Here is a 21,719-nt window from a genome sequence, read left to right as displayed (position 1 = left end):
CTGTTGACACCCGGGACTCCTTAGAGTGTGGAGGGAAACATCGGGCCTTGTGTGGATGCTGGGCCTTTGAAGAAAGCAGATAGTTTATGTAGACCAACTAGGGCACAGGAGGCGTGATTTAGGGGGCGGAGCCAAGGCATGGTGGGAGAACTTTCCTCACACTCTTACAGAGTCCTAGTTCACAAGCATCGGTGGTGACCAGCCTATTTCCTCACACCCTCTTTTGTGGCTCTATGTCTATGGAACCGTCTATGGCTTCTTCCCCTACACAAGAGGCGTGAAGTCACGAGGACCTGGGACACATGTTGTGTGACCCTGAGTAGTGCCCGGAATTGGTTCCCATCTACTTCAGGCTGGCTCCGCCCCCAATATGTTGGCCACCTACCCAGGAAGGGGGAGGCCGGTCAAGGATTGGCTGGCCCAGCCCAGACTCCTCTAGCCTCCCCTGGTCAGGAGCCAGAAAGGGGAGAGAAGGACGCGGGGAGCATAGCCCTCCTGTGAGCTGCCTGAGAGGTGGGCAGGGTGCCGTCCCAGGCTGGGGCGGGACAGGAAGTCAGCAGCTGCTGTTGGTTTCGGGCTAATGGTCCCTGCCACCGTTATAGGGCTCAGACTGTTTAATCTCTTTCCTCCTCCTTCTCTCCCCCTCTTCCTTCATCTACTTCTCTTCTATCTCCTCCCTCCCCATTCCATTTCTCCCTCTTTCTCCTCCTTGCCCCTCCCTGCGTTGCTCTGGGACTCTCTCCCTGCCCTGCTCTTCCTCTTACATGCCCCAGGATTCTCATCCTGAATGCTTTTCCCTGCAGGATGCCACAGCTGAGCCTGTCCTGGCTGGACCTGGGGTCTGCAGCAGTCTCCCTATTGCTGTTCCTGCTGGCGGCTGGGGCCTCCTGGCTCCTAGCTTACACCCTGACCCAGGCTTACGCTGCCTATGAAAACTCTCATCACCTCCGCCGTTTCCCTCAGCCCCCCAAACGAAACTGGTTCTTTGGCCACCTGGGCCTGGTGAGTGTGGCAGTGAGGTGGTCTGAGGTGTCAGGGTGGAATTGTGAGGTGCCTGGAATGGGGCTCAGGGAGCTGGGGACAGGGCTGTGCCGGGGCCTAGGACAGCAGAATGACATCGTTACACAGATGCACTGTTCTGAGCCTTTCCTACCCTGAGTCTTCTCTGGGTCCATCTCCACCTGTCTTCGCTGTGGATGGGCATGCTGCAGGGTTCCCAGCATGGGCTTTATGGAGCGAGGACCCTGGTGTGCCCAAGTTTTCTGTGCTGGACTTGAGGCCTCCTAAAGGGAGACCAGGACCAGTCCTCTATACCTATTTTTTTTTTTTTTCAGTCCATCTCTGGCCTCCCACTGGACACAAAAATGAGCTGCAATCCCTACCCAGGCACACCCAGGCCATAACTGGCTCAGGAGAGCTCTAGGGGCTGATTTCCGCCCCACCCCTGGCCTTCAGCACCTCCCTCTTATGTCTAGCTTCTCCACTGAGATGTGCCAATGAGGCCTGTTGCTCAATCTAGAGAAGAGCTGGCCGCTTGCTTCCCCTTTCAGAACCCTTCCCAGAACCCATCCTCCACCACAGACCTTGAACCTCAGCTTAGCTCTGTTTTCCCCTCTGTGTGATTTGCTTTCCTTGTAAGTGGGCTGGTGCCAAGTTCAGCTGGCCACAAAGGGCCGCTCTGCTACAGCCTGGTGTCGGCAGCGGAGAGGTCAGAGCAGCCACACAGCGGGGAGTAGAGGTCGCTCTGCTCCACACACGTGACCCTTCCACACAGGCTCCACCAGATGTCCATGGCTGTCTTGTTAACCTTCCTGGGGAGATGTAAACCCGGTGTATTCACCCCAGGCAGGCGCCAATGTAGTGCGCCCATCAGTGTCCTGCTTGGTGAGGACAATGGGCTTGTTAGGAGTTTTCACAGCAAACAGGCGAGAGATGACTTATTGTATCATGGGTATCATTGCACGGTCCCACCTGTGATGGGTGATGACCTCATGGAAGCTCCGCCCTGGAGTTCTGACTTAAACCCCCCTTTCCCTGTATACTTTACCCTATCCCAAAGTCACTTGCTGTTGGGGGAGAGAGTCCCAGAGAGGGTCAGGAGACCCGCAGCAGTCCTGACAGCTCCATCACCACTGGCATGACTGCTACTCTGCTGTCATGTAGGTGCCCTGCCTACCAGGAGAAGCTGAAAACGGCATTCTATTAGGCCTAGAGGGAAAAGTGCCATATAAAAATAGGTCCAGACCATGGAGGGGTATGGGAGGCCTTGGATACAAGTCCTGCAACCACACTCTTCCCACTGTGCCCCAAATAAGTTTCCTCTGTGGTAGCCCTGATGCTGTGATGCTCCCGGGATAAGAGCACCCATATTCTAAGGTGGACTTTCCCTGGGGAGACATCAGCTGCCTTCTCTTCCTCCAGGATAAGGGACCAGGGCAGGGTGACAAAATACCTTCCCTCAGCTCTTTCTTGGTGTGCCACAGAGGGTGGGTGACCCCGCACCCGCAACACTGACAAGCTAACCCCAGCATGGGTGACGACTGTATCCCCGCAGCTGCCTGCAGGACACACAGCCAGCTCCGCCACAGAGTGTGTCCGCACCTCGGCAGCTGTTCCCGTTAATTCTGTACGCTTCCTGGATTCTAGGCTCACTAGCTTACTGAGTCTCACGATCCCTCCTCCTGCCAGAGGGGAACAACTGCACAGCCTTTTCCTGGATAGACACCACACAGGTACAACAAAGCCCAGATGGGGAGCCTAGGTCAGACCCATGTGACCGTGTTTACCAGAGTCTAATTTGGGGTACTGGTGAGTTTATTGGAGTTACTAACAGGAATGCGGATGAGAATTATCCCCAAAGGACCTCAAAGCAGGACGGTGGCCAAGGAGCTTGCTGCATGACTTGTGAGCAGCTCACAGGGATCTCCCCAGGCACCATGTAAAAAATGTTGGAGGAGAGCAGGTTAATATGGTATTCAGCGGGCTGGGGAGATGGCTTATCAGGCAACAGTGCTTTCAACCAGGCCTGGTGATCTGAGTTCAATCCCTGGGACCCACATAGGGGAAGGAGACAGCCAGCTCCTGCCAGTTGTCCTCTGACCTCTACAATGTACACTATAGAAAATGACCTGCCCATAAAATAAATAAAATGTAATAGAAATATTTTTTAAAAGCAAACTGAATGGCATCTGAGGATACCCGATGTAAGGTTATGGAACAAACTAATTAAATAAAGATGATTAGGCATACGACAGATCTTATATATAAAAGAGGTTTATTAGGTGGATATGGAGAGAGAGAGAGAGAAGGGAGAGCAGGACATCATGGGGGGGAAAAGAGAGAGAGAGAGGGAAAGCGCGAGAAGGGGGAACAAAGAGGGGGCGCCCCATAGAGAGGAAGGACCAAGAGAGGCCAAGAGAGAAAGGACTAAGAGACCACACGGCCTGCTAGTCCCTTTAAGGGGCAAGGTAACCACGCCTTCCAGGTGTGGCCACCTGGCCAGCGACACACAATGACATCCTAAGTTGCTAGGCAACCCAGAAGCAGGTTTTGTTCCAAAATCCTAACACCCGAGGTGTGTGTGTGTGTGTGTGTGTGGTGTGGGCAGGCAGGGCTCAGTGATGTGGATGAAGTCCTGAGTGGAATTCCTGAAACTCCCTGTGGCTTTCTATTCTGCTTGTTCTTCCCTCTGGCAGCCCAGAGAGGTAAACGCCAGGTTCTTTTCCTCTGTAGATTCAGAGCTCGGAGGAGGGGCTCCTGTACACCCAGAACCTGGTTGGAGCTTTCAGGGATGCGTGCTGCTGGTGGGTGGGGCCGTGGCAACCGGTCATCCGAATATTCCACCCTGCCTTCATCAAGCCTGTGCTCTTGGCTCCAGGTAGGCACCGTGCTGGTCCCAGCTGGCGCACCCCTGCGCCTCAGGTGACCTCAGTGCAGTCAGGAAGGGCGGTGGTGGAAATGTGCCTGCTGCTGCCTCCTCTAGAGCCATCTGACTCACCCGAGCGCGTGCGGCTCCTGTCTGCAGCTTTTCAAGTGGGGTTTTCTAGGTGGCCTTCATCTGGTGTGTGCTGTTACCTGGCTGGGCCTGGTTCCCTCTGGGGCTGAAAACACTTGGGACATGTTGGGTTCTGACTGGCTCTTGTCTGAGGTGTTGTTAGAAACAATTGTTTTCTCTTGGCTGTGTCTCCACCCTGTTGGGAGTGTTTAAAGTCTGAGATGAGGAACTCTCCAGATATGACTGAGTCCTTATTTGAGAGAAATATGAGTAATGGTGAAACATGTTGAGGTCACATCAAGAAAGTTATTTTAAATATATTTTTTATATTAAAAAGATATATATTTAATATATTTATTCAGTGTGTGCACATGTGTGTACTATAGAGCAAGGGTGAAAGTCAGCGGACAACTTGCAGGGGTCAGTTCTCGTCTTCCACTGTGTAGGTCCCAGGAATTGAACTCAGGGCATCAGGTTTGGTGGCAAGTACCTTCACCCTGCTGCGCCATCTTGCTGCCCCCCAAATGAACTTTTTCCCACCCTAAAAATATATTTTCCTAACCGCTATATTTCATTTTCACTATGTAGCCGTGGCTTGCCTTGAACTAACAATGTAGACCGGGCTGGCCTTAAACTTACAGAGATCCATCTGCCTCTCCAGAATGCTGGGATTAAAGGCCTGTGCCATGCCTGGCCCACAAGTAGACTTTCAAACCCCATTTGGAGCCTGCCGGGGTGTGTGTGCTGAGGTGTGTTTAACCGTCTGTGTCACAGATAGCAGATGCTGTGTGTGTGTGTCAGTCCAGTTAGCCTGTGTGTGTCTGTGTCATATGACCGTGCCAGACAGTGTCAGCACATGCTGGGGTGGACACGAGCTTTGGGTCTCTGGGAAAGCCTATATGATGCTGTGCTCAGCAGGGAAAGGCAGCTAGAGCATGCAGAAGCCGTGTGAAGGTGTGCTGCCATCTCTAGCTCCTGTCTCCCTCCTTCCTGCACCCTCTGTCCCTGTCCTCAGCCCTCCCACATGGACTTGGAGGGGAGTGTGCAGACCCCAGGCTGAAGGCCTGTCTCTCTCATGCCCTCTGTCCACCATGGCTCTTAATGGTCTTTGTTCACACCAGCTTCAGTTGCTCCCAAGGACACAGTCTTCTACAGTTTCCTGAGGCCGTGGCTGGGTGAGTGTCTACAGATGAGGGGCTGGGAGCACGCGTGAGGGCCACGGGACGGTGCTCTGCATGCCTACTGCCGTGCTTCTCCGTCAGGGGATGGCCTCTTGCTGAGTGCTGGTGACAAGTGGAGCCTCCACCGTCGCATGCTGACCCCTGCCTTCCATTTCAACATCCTGAAGGCCTATGTGAAGATTTTTAATGACAGCACCAATATCATGCATGTGAGTCCCTGGAACTTGAGTCCTAGCGGGAGCCCGGGCAGTGAAGCACGGGTAGACAGATCTGGTCTCCAGCCCTCAGACGGAGGCTGTGATCAAATACCCTGAAAGAAGCATTTCAGGAAGGAAGGGTTTAGTTGGCTCTCCGTTCAAGGTTATAGTCCACTGCTCTGGGGAGTCCCAGTGGCGGAAGTGGAGGCAGCTGGTCCCACTGCATCCACAGCCAGGAAGCAGCTGAATGCTGGTGCTCCTCTTGCTTTGCTCTGTTTGTAACCCAGGACCCCAGCCCCGGGGTGCGGCTGCCCCCTTTTAAGATGGATTGTTGCACTTCAGTTAACCCAACTAAGTGCAGCGCATGAGCTTGTGTTCAGCTCTCTACCTACTGTGATAAAATTCACTGACAATGAGTGACTGAGGGAAGAGAGGATTTGTTTGGTCAAGTCCATCTTTGCAAGGAAGTCAAAGAGGGAACTGAAAGCATCCCAGCCACAGTCAAGGGCAGAGACTAAATGTGTGGAGCATGGGCACTCACAGCCAGCTCTCTCCCCTCTGCGCAGCTGAGGAGCCGCTGCCATGGGAATGGAGCCTCCGCAGTGGGATGATGATCCCCCTAACGAGTGCCCACAGGCCAACCTGATCTAGAAACCCCTCACAGAAATCTTCCTAGGTGATTCTAACTGTGTCAAGTTGACAGTCTCAAAACTAGCCAGCACATTCACGTAACCCCTTACAGGCATGCCCAGAGGGCAGCCGAGTGCAGATCACCCCTCACAGGCATGCCTGGAGGCCTGTCTCCTATGTAATTCCAGAATCTGTGAGGTTGACAATCAACATGGATCATCACAGAAAGTTTGTGTGGGTCATTGCTAGTATCTCTGACCCTCAGTTTCCACATCTGCAAAATAGGGTTAAAATCTCTCCTCTGTGCCCATCATGGTACCATGGAGTCAGGTTCCCATACACAGTGGGCACTCAGAAGTTTGTTAGTTTCCCACATGGTCACCATGAAAACTCAACAGTCATGGTGAAAATGTCATAGAAAATACTGACGAGGAGCAAATCATTGTAAATCCCTTGGCTAGAGGCAATGAGGGACGCTCGCTGCTGCCAACAAGGTTTTGGTGTGTGGGAAGACGGGTTTTTCTGTATAAGGCCTGAGCTAATCGTGGGATATCACAGAGGGTCAGGTTTGAATGTCACCTGCGTCTAGCTCAGATCCTTCAGGTTGAGGCCTTGGTCAACTTCAGGCTGATTCAGAGTAGCCACAGGACCCAAGTTGGGTTCCATACCCTGGTATCAGGTGGCTGGATTCTGAAACGTCAGCTCCAAGGGATCTGATGCCCTCTTCTGACCTCCCAAAACACTGCAACTATGTGCATATACACAGACAGATGTTCACACATAACGACAACAAAATCCTTAAACGTGGACGGAGTGGATCCAGAAGCGACACTTGGAATTTTGTCTCTGTGGCTCTTTCCCTCCAGAAGGCACCTGGGATGTTCCCATGGCATAGGGTTTCACAGGAATGGGAGAGGAGGAAAGTCACTAGAGGTTTACGTTTCCCCCTTCTCTTCACATGTATGTGTGGCATATGTACCAGTGTGTATGTATGTTCAGGTGTGTGTGTGTAGGTCCAAGCTTGATGTGGGAATCTTCTGTCATTTCTCCCAGCTTTACTCATTAACATAGGGACTCTCAATCAAACCCAGAGTGCATTATACAGCTAGTCTCCTAGCCACCTTGCTGTGGGAATTCAGGCTCTTCCCCCTCCATGCTGGGATTAAAGGCATGAGTGGTCATGCCAGGATGAGGTCTTCTGTGATAGGAAACACAAGGAAGTCTGCAAACACATCTGAGAAATGGCCTAGTTGAGGAATAATAGGACAGGGAATTAGTGGTAGTCCTAGGAAGGATTCTCATTATTAGGGGCAATAGCCTGTCACACACCACATGTGTGTGTGCATGTGGAGATCAGAGGTCAACTCTGAGTACCTTCCCTCAGTCGCATTCAGCTTGCTTGCTGACACAGGGTCTCTCACTGCAGAGAGCTCTCCAGTTAGGCTAAGCTAGCTGGCTTCTGAGCCCTCGGGGCCTTCCTGTCCCCCCTCTCTTACAGATGCCACTGTGCCACCCAAAAACCCCGTGGGTTCTGGGAATTGAACTCAGATCCTCAAGCCTGGATGGCTTGTACTTTTTTTCGACTCAGTCATCTTACCAGTACCCAGGGCTATTTTTGAAATAAATTTATAACAGTGATGATCAAGAAAGTTAACACCGAGTGAATACCTTGTATGTCAGAGAAGGTCATCATGCTGATTTTATAATGTCTGCTTTAACTTTCACAAGCTTGTCAAGTAGGGGCTGTTTCTGCCCAGTAAGGGTGAGCCTGAAGGTCTGACACAGCAGGACCTTGTTCAAGTCCACCCAGGTAAAGGAGCAATGTAGGGGTGGTAGAGCGTAAAAGCTCAAACCTTATACTATCATAGCTAATTTTTCTTGTTGTACAGTTGGTTTTTCAACATTTTTTTGAGAGGAAACATGTGAAGATTGAAAGTGAAAGTAGGGAGGAGTTTACTCTAGTGGTTTCAGTTGTAGTAAGTACCATGATGGCTTTTTCAAGTCCTAATCGTGCTCTCAAAGGAATCTGAAATGCGGTTATTTTTAAGTGCAGGAAGAGTCTGTCTGTATAATTAAAATTATCTTTTGGGGTGGTTTATTGTGATTCACTGTCTCAGAGGCTCCTACAACTCTGGAGTCTCCCAAGTCTTTTTGGGTGTCCAGCCAAACTTGAAGAACCGATGCCTCCTCTGGAGACGACCCCTGGCGAATTTCTCCTGTCAGATGTCTCCTGTCCTCTGTGACATTTCTGTCAGATGTCCTCTGCTCTCTGCAACATTGATGGGTTTTCACCTTCTCCAATCACTTTGGGTTTTTCTTCCAGCTACCTGGGGTACCAGGTGTAAATGTTGCTTTTTTTCCCCCCACAGGTGAAGGGATGAGATGAGAGCTGTTTGAATACATGGCTTGGGCTGAGCTCAGAGTGTTTCGCTCTCTGTTTTTACTATCCATACACCTAGGCCTGGAAGCTTCTAGTCTCTGTACAACCTAATCTTCTACAAACCTGGACTGTGAAGACTTCAGCTTCCAGCCTCGGTCTGCTAACCTGGGCCTACAGTGTTTCAGCTTCCAAGATTTACTGCTGAATAAACTCACCTTTTCTAGTTCTTTCTGAACTCTGGTTGGCTGGTTCAACTCAAAACTTCTCTCCAAGCTGACTGATTCAATCTGGCTTCTTTTGGCTTCTGACTGAATTGTTCTGTTTGGCCTCATGCTAGCTTTGGCAATATGTTCCCATCTTTTGGCTCCTTTTCATTCCCTGGCTCATTCTGTCTTCACTGGAGTTTAGCTGTTCTCTCTGCAACCTGTATCTGTAAAACTGTCCTACTGAAAAACTGTCTTGCCTTGCGGTGCTTTTAAGCAGCCACTTTTTCCTGTGCTGTTTTGTGAGAGTTGGGTGTATCCTATCTCTGAATCATTCTGTCAGATCTTTCTCTCATTCATCACTTTGTCAGTCCTTCAGTTAGTTTCAACCATGGTTGCTCACTTTCAAACATGGCTGCTTCCTTTTATAAACTAACCTTAACTTCATTGTTAGGAATTAAGGTGTGTACTAAGGTTGTGTCTGTAGTCCAGCCAGACCATATTGTAATACAGGGTGTGTCTGTAGTCCAGCTGGATCATATAGACCTAGAAGGTCTTTGGATGTGATCCCTTGCCAGAGCAGCCATATTGCTGGGTTAACATTTCTCTACAAAGGAATACAGATTACATTTTGGCTGGGCACATAGCAAATCAGATCAAATCAGAGGCTGTCTCAGGGGCTTCTTTCTGGTGGTTGGGGTTGGGAAGAGACTCAAAGTGCCAAGGCCAAGTCTCATTCCTGTCTTTTTCTCTGGCTAGGCCAAGTGGCAGCACCTAGCCTCCAAGGGCAGTTCCCTTCTGGACATGTTTGAACACATCAGCCTCATGACCCTTGACAGTCTGCAGAAGTGCGTCTTCGGCTTCAACAGCAATTGCCAGGAGTGAGTCTGGGGAACCTGAACCACAGACACATGGAGGGAGGACTGGACAGAGGGAGGAGAAGGGCTTTCCTGGAGGAAGTGGCTTAGAACTAGCATTAAAGGACCTGGGAGAGGAGACAGGGTGTGGCCCCTCCAGGAGGTGCAATTGTTCAGATGATGGCATAGAGATGCATTTAGTGGTAAGAAGCACCTTGCTGATTAGGGTATTGAGGGATATGGTTGCTGAATTTTTATTAAATTTTTATTTTTTTATATTAATTATATTTTATTCAAGTTGTATCCCAGCTGTAACCCCCTCCCTCATTTTCTCCCAATCCCACCCTCCCTTCTTCATCTCCTCCCATTCCCCTCTCCAAGTCTACTGATAGGGGAGGTCTTTCTCTCCTTCCATCTGACCCTAGTTTACCAGGTCTCATCAGGACTAGCTGCAACATCCTCCTCTGTGGCCTCGCAAGGCTGCTCTTCCCTCAGGGGGGCATGATGGCTGAATTCTAAGGACCCTGAAAAGCTAGATTATTATGAGATTTCAAGGAAACCACTGAAGGTGTTTGGACTTGTAATAGTCAGATTTCTCTTACTGTAACATATTATCTTAGACAATCAACATCAAGAAAAGAAAGACTTGTTTGAACCCAGGGTTTCAGAGGCTTCAGTCAGTGATCATCTGTCTCCTGTGATAAGATAATACCTCAAAGTTGGAACATGGGGATGTGGGGTTTTTGAAAGTAAAGACAGAGATGGAGGAGGGGCTCATCTGTTGTCATCTGAGACTATAGTGCTGGGGATCTGTGGGCATGCTGTGTGGCACTGTTCCTGGGGAGATGTAAACAAACCTCACCCTGGGTAGGGATCCTGTGCCAGACCAAAGTGTGGCTGCCACCAAGGCCCAGCTTTGTTGCAGGATACTTGATCCCACTGTGAAATGAAATCAAATACCCTGAACGCAACTGGGCGAACCAGTGAGTTTTACTGACGTTACTCACAGAAGCAGAAATGACAGCTGCGCCACTGTAGCCCACCCCAGCGCTGGCAACAGCTCACAGAGCTGGCTCATCAAAGCTGCAGCTCTGTGGGTTAGACTGTCTCTTCCCAACAGTCCTTATTACTTATGTAACTTTGGGGAAGGAGGGACCTTGTGAACCTGGTGAGTTTCAGAGATTTTTCTGAGATGTGAGAGTTGTTTACCTCCTGAGTCTTAATGAATATTGTTCCAGGATGGAACGTTTCAACTCAGAGGAAATTGCTATACAGTAAGGCAGTTAATGGTTGCTAGAGATGGAGAAACATTTTCTTCAGTGGTGTAGCCATTGGTAAGATGTTCCAACTCCTGTAAACAAACTCTAGTTAAACTCATTGAGTCATTTGTAATAACAATTAATTATAAACATGAAAGTGGAAAGAAGACAATTTGGGAAGAAGGAAATTAGGAGTGTGAAGGAGACAAGAGAGTGTAATGGGGTTAACATGATCAAAATACATAAAATAAATGAATGAGTGAAAAGTGTTACAATGAAACCCCTCATTGTATACAATAGATGCTAAGAAAAATATTTTTAAAGAGAGATAGGAAACAGATATCCTTCCTAAAAACTATCCGGTTTTTTTTTTTTTTATCCTATAAAATAACTCTTCCTATAAACCAATTTCCTTTCATAAGGCTCCCAAGGCTGACCACTACACCCAGAGCTCTGGGGACAGCTGGGCAGGAGATGGTCAGCATCTAAGCTGAGCTCTGTAGACACTGACTGTTCTAAAGACACTAATGAGTTCCCATGTTCAGTAGAACTTAGGCCCAGAACTGTCGGAAAGAACTGTCCATTGTGGGCACGGAGTTTGAGGAAGGAGGTGGGGCTCTCTGGATCCTGGGTGGAGGAGGAAGGGGAGGAGTCCACACTGTACCCTCGGGTGTGGAGGCAGCAAAGGCCAGGAGCCTGGAGGGTCTCGGGGCTCTTTCCTGTGGCTGATGAGTTGACTTTTCCCTGGGAGAGTCAACCAACACCTCTTCCCCCAAGGTAGGCACTCAGAACAGACCAAAATTGGAGCCCCCTAAAGTCCACCTCTGGGAGACCAGTGAGGCAAACACAGCTCTCAGCCCAAAGAAGAGAAGAGACTGTTTTGTTCTGTAGCAAAGTGTGAGTGACCGTGGCCCAGAAACAGGGTCAGGTTTCCTCAAACTTTATGTTTCAACATGGAAACAGTTTGACTAAGTTTTTATAGTAGCAGAACAAAGAAAGTCATAAACTGGGCATGGTGGAGAGACAGCTCAGTGGTTAAGGGCACTCACTGAACTTGTGAAGGACCCAGGTTCAGTTCCCACCCCTAACCCCAAGGCTCCAGTACCAGGGGACCCAACCCCCTTTCTGGCCTCTCTGGGCTTCAGGCAGGCACATGACGCACATGCACACATGCAGGCAAAACACTCATCACATAGAATGAAATAAATAAGTCTAACCTGAAAAACAGGCCGAAATCAAGGCGCTTTAGGAAATGTTGATGGAGACATCAGGCAGATGGGTTAATGTAAAGAGGGATTTCTGCTGGGTGCAGGTGGTGCCTGATGGCACAGCTGGTGGAAACTGCGGTGAAGCGCCTGCGTTCTAAAAGGTTTCACTTGTTAGCTGTAGGTTGTTAGGCCAGCACAGCAACGGCAAGGAATGAGAGTTGTTATGGAAGCTGAAGACAGCCTAGGATAGCTTAAAATTAGACTGTGGACCTGACACATTCCCGCTCTCCACAGTTATTGACGTTCTAGTCATTGAATCAGCCTTGCAGAAGGTTCAAGGCAACTGAAATTTCTTCCAGGAGCTTCCTTCTCGCAGGTTTACTAGACTTACTTTAAAGCACAGAGGAGGGGCTACTTACAGAAACCTGGGGAATCCCCAAACAGCTCCATTATCACCAAGTCCCACCTATTGCGGATGGTGATCTCATGGTGTGCATGGAGTCTCGCTGTCTATATACTTTGGCATCTAGTAGATCACTTGCAGCAGTGGGAGGGGACAGTGAGAAACAGCTGGAGTCTCATGTGAGGGCCTCCGGATTCTCCTTCCCTCCAGCTGCTTAGGGGTACACATAGGGCTGTTACCATCACCATAGACCTGGGTACACTGTACTGTTCTGCTCTAGTTGCTATGGCTCCTGGGCAAAGTCCAAAATGGTGTCGGGAGTAAACAAGTGCTTCCAGCTTCTCCATTTCCCATGGGCAGCAGCTCCTGGGAATATTCACGTATGTTTTAAAGCATCCACTCTATGCCTACACCCTCCAGGAAGCCTAGTGAATACATTTCTGCCATCTTGGAACTTAGTGCCCTAGTGGCCAGAAGACACCAGAAGCTGCTTCTGCACTTGGACCTGCTCTATCACCTCACCAATGATGGGATGCGCTTCAGGAAGGCCTGCCGCCTAGTGCATGACTTCACCGACGCAGTCATACGGGAGCGGCGCCGCACCCTCCCTGATCAGGGTGGTGATGACGTTCTCAAGGCCAAGGCTAAGACTTTGGACCTCATTGATGTGCTGCTGCTGAGCAAGGTGGGCTTCCTGCGGGGAGTGGAGAGGAGGGCACTGGCCTTGGGTTGACAAAGTCAAGTCTGCTCTGCCCTTTCTGTGTCCTAGCCCCTGTGCAGGCTCCACTCACTGGAACCTGGCCCTGAGCCCTTCACCACCAGGCAGACTAAGGTGTCTGGAACCCTGAACTGCCTTCTAGATCCTTTGAGCCAACTCAGACCAGGGAGAGGCTCCGAGCCCAGGGATGTTCTTGACTTCCAAGCTACAGGTCTAAGTCTTTGCACATAACCTGCACAGAGAGAGGGTGGGAAGGAGATCCTGAGTTCCAACCACGCCAACTCTCCTCATCCCTGTTTGTCAGGCCCAGAGCCCACTAATCACCCCTGGACTCACCTGGGCCTGGCTGAAAGAGGAATAATGGTCAGGGGTGACCTGCCTTTGATATTGTTAGGTCAGGAGAGACCCAGCCACGCTGGGTGAGGGGGATTTTCCAGCACAGCCAGGAGCAGAGTCTTTCACATACGAGGGGACTTTGAGAGCTGATCCCCCTCCTCTGGGGCTGCTTGGTGGCAAGAGCTTTTATCCACAGAACCCTCTCCCTGGCCTTTTCCTGGAGCACAGGAGCACACTCTTCTGATTTCAGAGGCAATCCCATTCAACTTCTACATCCCATTACCACCCATGTCTCCAGACACTTGTAGCACAGGGATAGAGAACATTGATGGTGCCATTTCCTCCAACCAGGGTCAGGACAGGAGATGATGGTGTCACTGGTGCGGGGACCCTGATGAACACCAGCACACGGTACAGGTGTACAGATGGACCAGGGGTCTTCAGAGACTGTCCCAGGTTAGATGCAGAAGCCCTCAAAGCTGCTGCCATTTGTTGTCTTGCCTTGTCTTCAGGATGACCACGGAAAGGCGCTGTCTGATGAAGACATCCGAGCAGAGGCCGACACCTTCATGTTTGGAGGTGAATGAGCATTCCCCGGGAACTGTTACCGAGGGGCCAGGGATCTGGGGGTCCTGGCCGCATGGCAGGCCGACCCTGGATCCTTCTATTCCTTCCCCTTCCTTGTCCTTACTGTCAAGATGAAAGTGGGATGGGCTACCTTTGTGCTGTCCCCTTGGTGGTGCTGAAGCAGCCCAGAGAGCCCAGGCTACCTGTCTGCCCTTCAGGCCATGACACCACAGCCAGTGGTCTCTCCTGGGTCCTGTACAACCTGGCGAGGCACCCAGAGTACCAGGAGCGCTGCCGGCAGGAGGTGCGGGAGCTCTTGAGGGACCGTGAGCCTGAGGAGATTGAATGGTGAGTCAGGTGCTGGTGTGCTTCTGAGCCTCTTTTCTCTAGAGAAAAGAAAAGATGGAGAGGAAAAGAGAGAAGAGGTCTGCATTCAGATGGAGGAAAGAGGCTTTGAGAAATGGAGGTAAAAGAGGAGAAGAGGAATGAGGAAATGGGAGACAGGAAGAAGGTGTGTGTGTGTGTGTGTGTGTGTGTGTGTTGAATGAAAATGGCAACAACTGAGGCCAGTATCATAAGACTGGGGAAGCCACGTTAGTGACTTTGATTTTAACCTGAAGATAGTAGGCAGCCAGGGGAAGGGTTTGAGCAGAAGAGAGGCAGGTCAGCTCTGTACTGGATTCTTCCAAGCTTCCCTCTTCTTAATCTTTCCTTCTCAGATTTACCTAACTGTACAGTTCTTTAATCTTCCAGAAAAATTTTAGCTTAGTTTCGTGGAGTTCCTTTAAAGATCAGTTGAGCTGGGTACCTTTAGTCCCACTTTTGGGATCCTTTGAGGAAAGAGTTGGAGATAAGTTTGGGCAGCAGAGCAAGACCCTGTTGATCTCAAAACCCAAAACAGAGCTGGAGAAAAGGCTCCCTGCATAGGTGTGCACACTGCTCTTGCCGAGGACCCGGAAGCTGGGCTGAGTTGCTCACAGTTGCCTATAACTCCAGCTTGAGACCATCTGGTGCCACCAGTCTCCTTGGGCACTTGCATGCTAATGTGTGAGCAGGTGTTCAAGTGAGCACACACATACACACACAATTTAAAACTCTTTAAAAAAAACAAAACAAACAAAAAGGCACCCATAAAAAAAGGTACATAAACAAGCAAACAGAGAGCTAGTGAGAGGACGGCCTGCAGGAGGAGAGAGCACAGCGCTAGGCTACACGGTGAGGGGCTGCCGACTTCAGGCTTTGAGCCAGTGGGCTGCATCAGGTCCTAAAAGTTTAAATAACCACAGCACACCACACACACAAAGAAGACAGAGTAGAGATTTCAGTCACATCATTGGTTGCTAAAGATTTTCCGTGGATTCTGCTATCTTTTCTAAACATAAAATCACTGTCCAGGACTGTGGGTATGGCTTGGTGGTAGACCATTTGCCTACAATGTGCAAAGCACTGGCTAGATCCTCAGCACCACGGAACCAGAGCTAAACAAACAAACAGACCAAACCCCAAAACAACCTCCTGCAACACCTCTGCTAAAACAACATGCTTAGCTTTACATGGCAAACTACAGTTCTTTCTTTTTTTCTTGGATAATTGCATTTGCTAATGTCTCTAGGACAGTGATGATAAAAAACAAAAGCATTAGATCTATTTCTTTTACTTTCTACTGTTTTGTATTTTGTTTTTTTCTCTTTTTTTTTTTCCAGAAAGAATAACTTTGATGTAAACTTGTTACCTTAAAATCAGTTTTTCTCTTTTTTCCAGAAAGAATAATTTAATGCAAACTTGTTAACTTAAAATTATTTTTATTTTAAAATTCTATCTATCTGTCTGTCCATCATCTGTGTGTGTGTGCACTGTCTGCAGAGGCCAGAAGAATGTGTCACAGCCTCTGGAGTTGGAGTTATGGGGCAGTTGTGAGCTGTCTGATGTAGGTGCTGGGAACTGAACTCAGGTCTTCTTAAATACTGAGCCAGCTCTCCTTCCCATCTGTTAACTGTTTATACCCTTGGCATTTAGACACTGCATACTCTCGGAACAGGATTCCAAAGCTACCTGGCTAACCTTTCTTTGGTATTTTCCTAATTCTCTGATTAAAAAGCCTTTTGATTAATTAATAAGTTAATCACTGATAAAGACACAATTAAACTAATTAATTAGTAAGCTAATCAACTGTTAATTAATAATGACATTTGAGACAGAATGTCATTGTGTGCCATAGCTGCCCTTGAACTTGTAAACCTCCTGTCTCAGCCTTCCCATTGTTAGAATTCTGTTTTTTCTTTTTAAATTACATGCTCTTGGGGATGGAACTGTCTCCAGACTTCCTGGCAGGCACTTTGTCTCCATGAGCCATCTAGTCAGCCTGTTTTCCAATTCTCACATACTTCCTCCATCTCAGGACTTACTGCAGGAGAACCAAGAGCCAGAGTTCTCTCTTGTGATCTGGTTAACTGTGGGTGGGTTTTCCTCAGGGACGACCTGGCCCAGCTGCCCTTCTTGACCATGTGCCTCAAGGAGAGCCTGCGGCTGCATCCTCCGGTCACTGCAATCTCCCGCTGCTGCACTCAGGACATTGTGCTTCCAGATGGCCGGGTCATCCCTAAAGGTGGCCGCAGCAGCAGGGAGGAGGGGCCTGGGCAGACGGCAGGTCCAGCGTGCAGCAGTTTGTCTTGATCACTTTACTTCCCACAGGTGTCATCTGCCGAATAAGTATCTTCGGGACACATCACAATCCAGCTGTGTGGCCGGACCCAGAGGTGCTGTTCCTCTTAATTATCCTATGCTGTGGGCTGGGGTACTTGAGGGGAAGGACTTTTTGTTTGCTTGGTTTTGGTTTTTGTTTTGGATAAGGTCTCATGTAACTTAGATCTCACTGTGTAGCCAAGGATAACCATAAACTTCTGATTCTCCTGCTTCCCCCTCCGGAGAGTTCCACAGGGGTGCAGCCATCGGCTTTATGCTGGTGCTGGGTTGGAATCTGGGGCTCCCAACTGCTCCTAGCTGCATCCCAGGAGGCAGGAAAATCAGTTCTTCCCTTGCACCGCATGTGGAGGACTGCTGCTGTGCCGGCAGATGGCCCTCACCCACCATGGCTCCGTGGTTCCTGCAGGTCTATGACCCCTTCCGCTTTGATGCAGACAAGGCCAAGGACAGGTCATCCCTGGCTTTTATTCCCTTCTCGGCTGGGCCCAGGTGAGGCCAGGAGTGACTGAACGGGTCTAGGGCTAAAAGTGAGGGCAGGGGGAGTTGGGTGGGTTGGGGTCAGCATTTCCCTCTTGCCCCTCTGTACAGAAATTGTGTAAGGGTTTGGGGAAGAGAGAAGAAGGTGAAGAGCCCTTCTCTGTTCTCAGAATCTCTGCCTGGCCCGTTTGGATGTTGGTCTGGGCCAGGCTCTGAGGATGGTGACGCCCATCATGGTCCCAGATACCTCAGGCCCGGGCCAGGGTCTAGTGCCCTGTTGATCCTCCTTAGGGTCTAGGACATAGAGTTCCCTCCTTCCCCCTCCCTCAGGAACTGCATAGGACAAACTTTCGCCCTGAGCGAGATGAAGGTGGCGCTGGCGCTGACGCTGCTGCGCTTCCGCGTCCTGCCGGACAGGGAGCCGCGCCGGAAGCCGGAGCTGATCCTGCGCGCAGAGGGCGGGCTGTGGCTGCGTGTGGAGCCGCTGAGCACAGGCGTGCAGTGACCCCACACCTGGCCAGGGACCGCCCCAGCCGCCTGGCATCCTCAGGAATAAAAGTCTTTGTCACTCGCCTCTGAGCCTCTTCACGTCAGGGGGCGCGGGGATCCAGGTTGCGCCCCCCTGTGAGCCACAGGGGACCGTGAAGGAAGGCGTTGGAGCAGTAGAGGGAGTGTAATAGTGTTACCCAGGAGGCAAGGTTCCGGGCACACTGGGAGGATTATCTGGCTAGATCAGCTGAGGCGGAACATCTGTCCTAGGTGTAGGTGGCTTCATTACCGGGATGGCTTCCGGGTTAACTGAAAAGGAAAAGTGAAGCTTCTGAGATGGCTCCGTGGTTAAGGGCTCCCGGAGCCCACCGCTAGGCTTCAAAGGTCCAGCTCCAGGGGTCCCACGTCCTCTTCTGATTGCTGCAGTCAGCAGACACGCATGTAGTGCACGCGAAACACCCGTGCCCTTGAAATAAAATAAATCCTAAACAAGCGGAAAGGAGACAGGCTTCGCACCAACGTTCCTCTCTGCTGCTTGATGCTGAGTGCCATGTGGCCAGCTGCCTCCTGTGCCTTTCCCACCGTGTTGTCTGTGACCTTACAGGGAGACGCAGAATCAGCTCTCCCTATCGTCACTGCTCCACTGCTGTGAAGAGGTACTGTGACCAAGGCAATGTAGCGTTGAATACATCTTACACGAGATTGTGGGCTCGCAGTTCTGGAGCGAGCTGGTGAGTGTCGTGGCGGGGCGGCAGGCGCTGGGGCAGGGGCTGAGAGCTGGCTTCTCATCCTCCTCAAGCACAGGCAGAGCGCTACCTGGGAGCAGCCTGGGCTTTTAAAACTTCACACACACACACACACACACCCAGTGACACACCTCTGGAAGGGAGGTTTTGGTTTCTTTGTAAACTCAGTTATATTATGTAAATTGTTGTTTTAATCCCAAGTGTGGGATTTTAGTTAAGCTTTAATTTGTCCACAGCTGATAGCTGTCTTGTGGCCTTTGACAGCTGGTAATGGCCTGTGCATGCAGCATGGAGAGGGGCGTGGTTTAGGGCCCTGAAGATATAAGTACCAGAGTCCAGAGAGGGAGAGAGAGAAAGTGTGTCGAGTGGCAGTGGGGAGAGACCGGAGAGGGACAGTGTAGCGCTGTGGAGCAGAGGAACAGAGGGAAACGCATGGGGCAGGACGAGCAGCGGCTTGGAGGAGCCTGCTGGCTGCATCTGCTGTTGATGGATTGGTACAGCCCTACAAGAACCCACCAACCCTAACAGCTAGGACGAAGTCAAGGGTCTGAGCCCCACTCCCTACTAACCTTCCCTCTCCTACCAAGGGTTGAGGCGTTGGAAGGGAGAGACTTTAAGGAACCCCAATAAAACAGAGTTTAAAAACCAGCGCTACAGGTGGCACCCAAAGTGATTGGTAAGATAAAAGAGCTATAAGTAACACCTAGACGTGGCTTAGGAATAATGGGAGCCTGGCAGTTTACGAAGGAACTAATGTGCCGTTTCAAGATGTCAGCAAAAGGTTTATAGCGGGCTGGAGAGATGGCTCAGTGGTTAAGAGCACTGTCTGCTCTTCTAGAGGTCCTGAGTTCAATTCCCAGCAACCACATGGTGGCTCACAACCATCTATAATGGGATCTGATGCTGTCTCCTGTCATGAAGGCATACATGCAAATAGAGTGCTCATGTGTATAAATAAATAAATCTTAAAAAAAAAAAAAAGGTTTATAGCAGCTGCTGTGGGCTCTCTCCCAAGTTGCTCCTAGAGAAGATTTTCTGGTTTTGCTTTGTCTTCTTTCTATATTTCGTTGTAAAAAAAAAAGATGGAAGGATGCCTGAACAGTTACGAGCACCGGAAGTGTCCCTCAATTCTCCTGTTTTGGAAAGGATTGCAGAGTCGGTAGTACAACAAGACAGTTTTCGAGCAGAAATGAAAGAACTTGAGAAGCAAACAGTGCTGCTGCTAAACAGAGGAAAAAAAGTGTTCAGACCTGGGAACTAAAAAGGGGAGTTTCTCCAGCCTTGCTGCCCTGCCCTGCTCCATGAGCACCTGTGTGCTGCAGGGTGGGGAAGAACAGGAAGCCATACAGGCCAAGAGGGCTCTGGAACAAGTGCAGCGCCAGAGGAGTTGCCTAGGGACATGGGCATCATCAGCTTCCCCAGTGTTTGTGCAACATATGCCTGCCACTGCTGGTGGAGAGGCTCCTGATGAGAGGACATGGCGTCCGACAGGCAGGCTAGATCTAAAGAGTCTGCTGTATGGTATGGAATCCACTCATTTTTATTAAACAAATGCTAAGTAACAGGGTTACGAAAAAAAAATAGACTTATTTCCCAAGATTGAAGGGATTGGTGTCAGCTGTGCTAGAAGTTAGTCAACAGCTACTGTGGTTATGGTGCAGGAACACAAAAATAAAACAACAAAATATAACAAGGGGAATAAATGCTGTTAAAGATCAATCGCTCGGTGAGGGGCGTTATGCTGGCTTACGAGAGCAAGTCTGATATGATGTGGTAATTGTAGTAACACAATGCCTTAAGAATTGGGTTAAGAAGCTTGGCAAAACATTCACTTCGTTTACTAGGGTAATTCAGGGCCCTGGAGAAGCCTTTACCGATTTTTTACAGAGATTGGGTTCAGCTCTAAATAGAGCCATACCAGACCCTGAGACCAGACAGGCGTTGATAGCGATCTCGGCGTATGAGAATGAAAATATTGAAATAAGAAAGCACTTAGACCATTCATTAAAAGCATGAGCAGCCCCAATAGATGAATGGATAAGAGAGACAACTGATGCTGGCTCTCAGGAGCATCATGCCAATATCATAGGACAAGCCATAGCTAGAAACCTCAGAAATCAAAATTCCTAGTGATTTAATTGTGGTGAATTTGTCCATTTCCAAAGAAACTGTAAGGTTCAACGTGTTAGAGCACAAAATAGAAGGTGTGTTAACTCTGAGGAATACGGTACATTTACAAGCAGGTTCTGGCTGAACTAGAATGCCCAGATTCTCCAAAAATTGTAGAGGTTGTAAGAAAGGAAAGCAAGGGAGTGACAGGTGTATATCTAAATGGGACTTAGAAGGCAACCTCTTGGCACCATTAAACAAACGAAGGGGCCTGTCAGCTCGAGGCTCTGAAGCAAAAAATATGAGCCATTCTCCTTTGGTCAGCCAGGAGGTGACAAGCAGGCAGGAAGAGCAAAACTAAAGCTTGGTGATCTCACACATGCAACAGAAGGCACCGCTGCTTTGGATCTGGCTGCAAATAAATCTCTTACTCTATCCCTCAAAGTTAAATATTACAAAATAACCACTGTGTTTATGGTCCTTTGCCTTCAGGGACAGTAGGGATGACCTTAGGAAGAAGTGGATTAACTTCTCAAGGATTTATTGTTTATCCAGGTATTCTAGATGGGGATGGCAAGGAAGAAATTAAAATCATGGCCTATGTAAAAGGAGATGCAAATTAACATGGGGATAGAATTGCTCAGCTGTTACTGTTGCCCCACATCAAGGGCAAAGCCGCTCTGGTAGAAAGAACAGGCTCATTTGAGAGTACTGGAAAACCTGTGTTCTGGCAGACAGTGGTTAATGATCAGAGACCCAAATTAACAGTACAAATGAATTGTGTTGAAATACAAGGCTTGGTAGATACAGGAGCTGACATCAGCATCCTCTCCCAAAAGTCTTGGAATCCAAAATGGCCACTTCAGAAGGTTTATACACAGTTTATAGGAATTGGTAAATTATCTCAAGTAAGACAAAGTGTATGGTGAATTAAATGTGTGGGACCAGAAGGACAAACAGGGAAGCTGAGACCCTATGTGGCTGACATACCCATGAATTTATGGGGAAGGGATCTTTTACAACAATGGGGCACTCAAATATTCCCACGATCCCAGAAACAGCCAATGATGAAATTAGGGGTGAAATGGTAGATGTTCCTGGTTTCGATATGTGTAATCAAGAACAATCACAAGCTGTGTCCACTGGCCAAACAGAACATCCCTGGGACTGAGTTTCCAAATTTATAAGAGGGGCCGCTGCTGAAATACCAACAGCCTTGTCCTTAAAGTGGCTATCAAATAGACCTGTGTGGCAAGAGCAGT

At 49.4% G+C, this 21,719-nt stretch overlaps 1 protein-coding gene across 1 annotated transcript; it reads left to right on the top strand.

The window, feature by feature from the left end:
* The first annotated feature begins 376 nt into the window (after positions 1-376).
* On the top strand, positions 377-17,686 carry LOC110558734 (cytochrome P450 4F3). Its single transcript, XM_021653823.2, has 13 exons — positions 377-513; positions 804-1,002; positions 3,733-3,877; positions 5,116-5,169; positions 5,257-5,384; positions 9,345-9,466; positions 12,733-12,997; positions 13,879-13,945; positions 14,152-14,281; positions 16,405-16,538; positions 16,625-16,689; positions 17,043-17,125; positions 17,444-17,686. Exons 2-13 carry the CDS (start codon positions 805-807, stop codon positions 17,616-17,618), a joined length of 1,566 nt encoding a protein of 521 aa, XP_021509498.1. The 5' UTR covers positions 377-513; position 804; the 3' UTR covers positions 17,619-17,686.
* The last annotated feature ends 4,033 nt before the right edge of the window (positions 17,687-21,719 follow it).

Source organism: Meriones unguiculatus, chromosome 7 (genome assembly GCF_030254825.1).
Source record: "Meriones unguiculatus strain TT.TT164.6M chromosome 7, Bangor_MerUng_6.1, whole genome shotgun sequence".
In the NCBI taxonomy this organism is placed as follows: domain Eukaryota; kingdom Metazoa; phylum Chordata; class Mammalia; order Rodentia; family Muridae; genus Meriones; species Meriones unguiculatus.
This window is presented reverse-complemented; position numbering and strand designations above follow the sequence as displayed.